Source organism: Biomphalaria glabrata, chromosome 1 (assembly GCF_947242115.1).
Source record: "Biomphalaria glabrata chromosome 1, xgBioGlab47.1, whole genome shotgun sequence".
Lineage (NCBI taxonomy): Eukaryota > Metazoa > Mollusca > Gastropoda > Planorbidae > Biomphalaria > Biomphalaria glabrata.
The window spans coordinates 36008129-36014768 of NC_074711.1; the positions used below are offsets into that span (position 1 = coordinate 36008129).

Sequence of the window (6640 nt, forward strand, 5' to 3'; positions counted from 1 at the left end):
ATTCATTTTGTCAGAGAACATGTCCCACCAACCTCATGCGATGCTCTGGTCGGCTCCCAGTTCGGCATAGGATTTTCTTGATTGATACCCGATCTCTATAACTGACTCATGAAATCCGTCTTAGCCATCTTTGTTTAGCGACATTTATTCTTTTTTCAATTTCGGCAGATGACTTCCATGCTATTCACTGCACTTTATTAATGGAGCCCAGCGACTGGTAGAAAAGTGTAACCTCTCTTCGCTACGCTCTTGTAGTTTGGTTCGCTATAGATTTTATATCAAAAGGGGAAGTTTTATCGTCAGAACCATCTGTTGGGGGCCTTTAAACAAACTCAAAACCCCCTTAGCTACGCTCATAGAATTAGGTGACTTTTTTCCAACTGGGTTGCCACCCCCAAAAATGGTGTCGACGGGTGCGGACTTGCCCCCTCGCCCCCCCCCCCTATGACGCCACTGCTCCAAGATACCTACTTCTTCCCAAAAATTTCGATTAATATATTGGAATAGATGTAGTAAGAAATTTAAAAAGATGAGCCTGCTGTGATGAACTGGCCGAAGGATTGTATTAATAATTTGATGAATTCACATGAAATGACCATCACACTTGCCGGGGATTATATGATTAAACTTGACAATTCAATGAAATGAAGAAAGAAACATCTCTCTGTATTTTCTTCAAACTTCTTTAATAACTTCTTCAACTTTCACATCAAATTAACTTCTTAATTCAATAACAACTTGACACTTCATAAATAAAACTTAAAGATACATAAAACTTCACTTAGTATAACTTCAACTTCAACTACTAAAACTTTACTTAATGGACCCGCTAATATCACAAAACTTATTACTAATCAAGAACTGAGCGAGGACCATCGCTCTACAAGAACTACTATGCGAGGACCCCGACTAACTGACTTTCCCCTTATTTATACTTTCTTTGATCGTACATTCCAGAATCATGGAACCTTCTCAGATAATTATTTTAGTAACTTTGACCTTCTAGAAGCTGACGTGTGCTATTTTTTCCCTTAACCTCTTTCTTTGATTGGATACCTAAAATTAACTTGTTTACGCTGGACACTTGCACTGGTTTGAACTCGAGCTTCTAGAAACTGGTCGAAATAGGTCACAGACTTGACTCGTGACATTACCCCCTTGCCTTTTTAGCATTTTGTATGCAATATAAAATGCGTAAAATAGCAATATAACATATGCCTAAAACATTGATAAAATTGCATATAAAAGCAAGTAGCATAGCATATGCCTAAAACACTGATATAATTGCTCAATTGAATGTACAAAACTCATAACTAAAAATTAAAAAAAAATGTTTCATCATGTTAACATATTAATATAAAACGAAATTCAAAATGTTGTACACATTCAGCATACATAATTAATATTATATAATATACATCTTAGTTCTATACATTTATTATTAATAATTGATATATTAATATGAACATTTCCCAACTTGTGTAACTAAAAGATGTCAAAGTAACAAAACTTAACAAAACGGAATAATACATTATATCTCCTCTGGTACTTGAGTTGATAGAGTATCTGAATATTAAAATAACAACAAACACATGGAATAAAAAATGATTAAATTTGTTTTTCTAACATAAAACAAAATATAGTTAAACAATAAACAATATATTGTATAGTATCTAAATACATCTGGACAAAGTATCAGCAAAAACATTCAATTTTCCTGGAACAGTCTTTACATCAAACTGATAGTCCATTAACTGCAAACTCCATCGTGTCAGACGAGTATTTGACATCTTTTTAGAGTTGAGAAATGCCAGTGGTGCATGATCTGTCTGTAAAGTAAAAGGTGCTCCCAACAGGTATTTGCTAAATTTTGAAATGGCCCAGACAATCGCCAGGCACTCTCGCTCTATGGTCGAGTATCTAGTCTCTGCTGAAGATAGTTTTCTGTTTATAAAAAATACAGGATGTAGAATGCCTTCATATTCTTGCATTAGACATGCTCCTATTGCCGATGAGGAAGCATCTGTAGCAAGATAAAACCGCTTCTTCTTGTCTGGTAATTTCAAAATGGATTCTTGTGCAAAAGCATACTTAATTTTCTTTATGGTCTCTTCTAATTCTGGTGACCATGGAATCGTGTTAGATTGTCCTTTCTTCGTAAGGTTAGTAAGAAGTGTTGTCAGTGATGCGTAATTTGGAATAAAGCATCTGTAAAAATTACAAAGTCCTAATATACTTCTAACCTGCTTTTTTGTTTGAGGTATTTTAATGTCCAAAATTCGTTTAATAATATCGTCCTGTGTTTTCAGTGAATTGTTTCCAACTTTATAACCTAAAAATGTAACTTCTGATTTTGCTAATTCAACTTTGCTTGGTTTTACAGTAAATCCATTGTCTTTCAATTGTTGGAAGATTTCTTTGAGTCCTTTAATATGATCTTCCCATGTATTATGAAACACACATATGTCGTCAATATAGGACACTGTGTCTTTTCGTTGTCCGAACATCCTATGAATTGCTCGGTTAAAAGTACTGCTAGCATTTACTAAACCGAATGGCATGTAATTATATTGAAAAAGGCCAAAGGCTGTAGTAAAAGCAGTGTATTGTTTTGAATCCTGTGTCATAGGTATTTGATAATATCCTCTTGTCAAATCGAGTTTCGTAAAATACTTAGCTCCAGAAAACTGTGACATTAAATCCTCTGGATTAGGCATTGGATATGAATCAAGGCATGTTATTTTATTTAACTGTCGAAAGTCTACACACATTCTTGGCGATGATGACTGTGAACGTTTTACAAGCACTATTGGAGCAGCATAAGGTGAATTCGAGTGTTCAATTATGCCTTGTTCTAAAAGATCATTGATTTCTTTCTGAAGGAAATCTCTATAATGAATAGGTAGTGGATATGGACGTGACTTGGTAGGTTTGTCACTTGTCAATTTGATTTCATGATTTATAATGGTTGTTTTTCCTGGAACATCTGTAAATATATCAGCATACTCTTGGAGTAGATTCATTATATCTTTTTTCCTCTGTGATGATAAATTGTCCAGTTTGACAGCATGCCAGGTTTCAGTCTGTCTAGAAGTTGTAGTTGGCACTACTAATTCATCCATATCCTCCTCTTTTTCTTCTGGAATAATCGCTAAGCATGAAATATGTTTTTCAAGTTCATCGTCTTCTTCTTCTGTATCAGTAGCTTCGTTGTATTTCTGTAGCATGTTGATATGAAACACTTTGTTTCTGTTATTGATATTTATTTCATAATCTACATCTGTGACTTTTCTTAAAATAGTAAATGGACCCTGCCATTTAATAAAGAACTTATTTTTCTTATCAGGTAATAATAATTTAACTTTGTCACCTGGTTCAAAGTACCTAAGTTTTCTATGTTCATTTATTCTTCTATGACTTGCAGCATTAGCTTTGGCTGTTGCTTCCTTAGCTATTTCACATGCATTTATTACTGTATTTCTTGTATTGAGAACATGCTGAAATGCGGTTTTCTTATCTGATGCATCATGGTTTGACTTAAGTAGTGATTCTTTGAAGGTAGTTATAGGACCTCTTGGATTAGCTCCATATAACATTTCAAAAGGAGAAAATCCTGTGGTGTCTTGGATACTTTCTCTATAAGCAAATAATGCAGCTGGTAAAAGGAGATCCCAATTCTGCGGATTATCATTTGCTATTTTTGATATAATTTGTTTCAATGTTTTGTTAAACCGTTCACAAAGCCCGTTGCTTTGAGGATGGTATGGTGTTGTAAACTTCATTTTGATGTTGTACATCTCCATAAATGTCTTAGTTATATCTGCTGTAAACTGACTACCTCGGTCAGAAAGTATAACTTCAGGTAACCCTGTCCTTGAAAAAATTTCAGATAAAGCTCTGGTAACATCAATTGCAGAAATATTGACTAACGGAATAGCTTCTGGCCATCTAGTACATGTGTCTACTAAAGTTAAAATATATTTGTGATTTCTGCTGGATTCAATTGGCATTGGACCAATTAAATCAACTGCTACTTTTTGAAATGGTTTCTCAGTCAATTCCATTGTCTGCAATGGCGCTTGTATTTTGTTACCTTTTGGACTTTTCATTTGACAAATATGACAGGTACTAATGTGCTTCTTTACATCTTTAGTAATACCTGGCCAGTAAAAATCTTGAAGTATTCTTTTCTTGGTCTTGGTAACTCCCATATGTCCAGCAAACGGTACATCGTGGCTTGTATTAATAATGGTCTTTCTGTATACTTTTGGAACTATAATTTGCTCAACAGTTTTATTTTTGTATTGACTGTTCTTCATAAGTAGTCCCTCTTTAAAATAAGGATCATTATTTTCTTGTGGATTGATGTTCGATTGAGCCTTTTTAAACATTTTAAATAATGTTTCATCATTTTTCTGTTCAACTTTAAATTCCTCGCTATGAAATTGTTCAAGTTCATTTGTCTGTAGATGCGAATGGTTTGCCTTCTTATCATTTTTATTTTCTTGAACAACTTTATCAGAATTCTTGTGTTCAATATGTTCAGTTTCAAGTCTTTCCTTTTCTTTTTGCATTGACCTTGTAACTACTACATTGCATTCTTGACTCATTTCTATTGTATTGTTCCATTCAATAAGATCTTGTGTAGTACAGTCACGCACTCCCTGTATATTACCAACTATGAGATCAACAGGTAGATTTTGAGCTACTAAAGCTTCTACATGTCCACTGAAAAATGGAGTCGTAATATGTATCAAAGCTTCTGGTAATTTACTTACAGTGCCGTTGAAAGCAGTGGCTTCGATTTCATTGCCTGTATATTGATTTGATCTCACAAAATTTGCACGTATAACAACTGAAGTGCTACCTGTGTCTCGTAACACCTGTACTCTTTGAGAACCGACTAATCCAGGATAAAACTGAAGTCCTTGTGATTTAGTGATAACAGTCATTGTTGAGTGATGTGCCTTCGAGTTTTTGGTAAAACCCTGTTTCTTATTTCCATATGTTGAATTCTTTACATTTAATGATCTGTTTTGCGAATATGCTTGGTCACTAGATATGTCACTGATACTAGTATGTTTCTTTCTGCAATCCTTTGCTAAATGTCCTTTCATGTGACAAAAACTGCACTCTATGACCTTCACTCTACATTGTGAGGCGAAATGACCTCTAGTATTGCATTTATAACATATTAAAGTTTTGTCGGTCTGAAAGGATGGCAATGGTCTGTTATCTCTTGAAAAGCAAATAAAGTTTTCATCGGTTGCTGATCTAATTTGCTTACTTGGATAGGCAGTTTTATATTGACGTATTATTGTTGTTAGAGTCTGTAGATCTTTAGGATTTCTCTCGATTATGAAAGATTGGATATCTTCTGCATATGCGTGAGTAATGGTATCAATCAATATGTGGTCTCTTAATGCTTCATACGTTCTATCAATATTGGCTAAAGATATCCACCTATCAAACCACATTACCATATCAGAGACAAACAACTGTGGATCATCTTCCTGCCTTGGTCTTTCGAAAAAAAATTTCTTGCGATAAGCATTTTGCGTAGCTCCAAACTGTCTTAGTAAAGCTTCTTTTATTTCTGCATAAGTACGCTGTTCATGAGATGGTATTTGTGCACATACATCTATAGCTTTACCCTGTAATAAAATCAAGAGATGGTGTGCATATTGGTCTTCTGGTAAGCCTGATGCTTTCGCTAACTCCTCAAACCTCATCAAATACGAATCTATATTATCTTTATTTTCTTGAAAAGGTAATATTTTAGATAAAGGTTTATACTTGTCAAAAGCATTGCTAGTAGGTAAAGTCGGTTGAACCTCTGTTTTTTCTTTTTTAAATTTTAACTCCTGTTCCTGAAGTTGAAGTCTGAGTTTTTCCACTTCTAATCTTTTTTCTTCTGCCTCTCTGTCCTCTTTACGTTTCCTTTCTTCTGCCTCTCTTTCCTCTTGCCTTAATTTTTCTTCTCTTAAAATTCTTTGTTTTTCTTCCTCTTTTTCTTCTTGTCGTCTTTTTTCTTCTCTTTCAAATTTTCTTTCTTCAGCCTCTCTTTCTTCTTTACGTTTTCTTTCTTCAGCCTCTCTTTCCTCTTGCCTTAATTTTTCTTCTCTTAAAATTCTTTGTTTTTCTTCCTCTTTTTCTTCTTGTCGTCTTTTTTCTTCTCTTTCAAGTTTTCTTTCTTCTGCCTCTCTTTCTTCTTTACGTCTTCTTTCTTCTGCCTCTTTGTCTTCTTTAATTTGCTTTTGACACCATTCCCACTGATGTTCTTGTGGAATACCAATGTCCTTGGCTAATTTTAAATATAATTTAAATGAGTCTGCTTGAGACGCCATAGTATTAAATTAACGATATCAGAAATGTAGGTGTTTAAATGTTCTGCCAACACTCTCATCAAGCAGAATCTAGCCAGCGAACCAGCGACTACGTAGGACAGGTAAAAAGTGAAAGAGGGCTGACCTATTTAAATATCGATCGGTGTCTCCGCTAAGGAATGCAAGTGGTCAGTATTTGTAAACAAACTAGTGGACAACTAGCTTTAGTAACGTTGCCTTCACAGCTTAGTAGATATAGCTTTCACAGCTTAGTAAATGTAGCTTTCACAGCTTAGTAAATGGAAAATGTAAGG

General features: G+C 34.5%; 1 protein-coding gene across 1 annotated transcript; it reads right to left on the reverse strand.

Annotated features, from left to right (window-relative positions):
- Positions 1 to 1673: 1673 nt before the first annotated feature.
- Positions 1674 to 4952, reverse strand: LOC129924256 (uncharacterized). The gene has a single exon (XM_056018517.1). It carries the CDS (start codon positions 4950 to 4952, stop codon positions 1674 to 1676), a length of 3279 nt encoding a protein of 1092 aa, XP_055874492.1.
- Between the last annotated feature and the right edge of the window lie 1688 nt (positions 4953 to 6640).

Bases quoted from the DNA above. Each gene is read 5' to 3' on its own strand.
- LOC129924256 (XM_056018517.1), bottom strand. From the start codon at position 4,952: ATGACTGTTATCACTAAATCACAAGGACTTCAGTTTTATCCTGGATTA.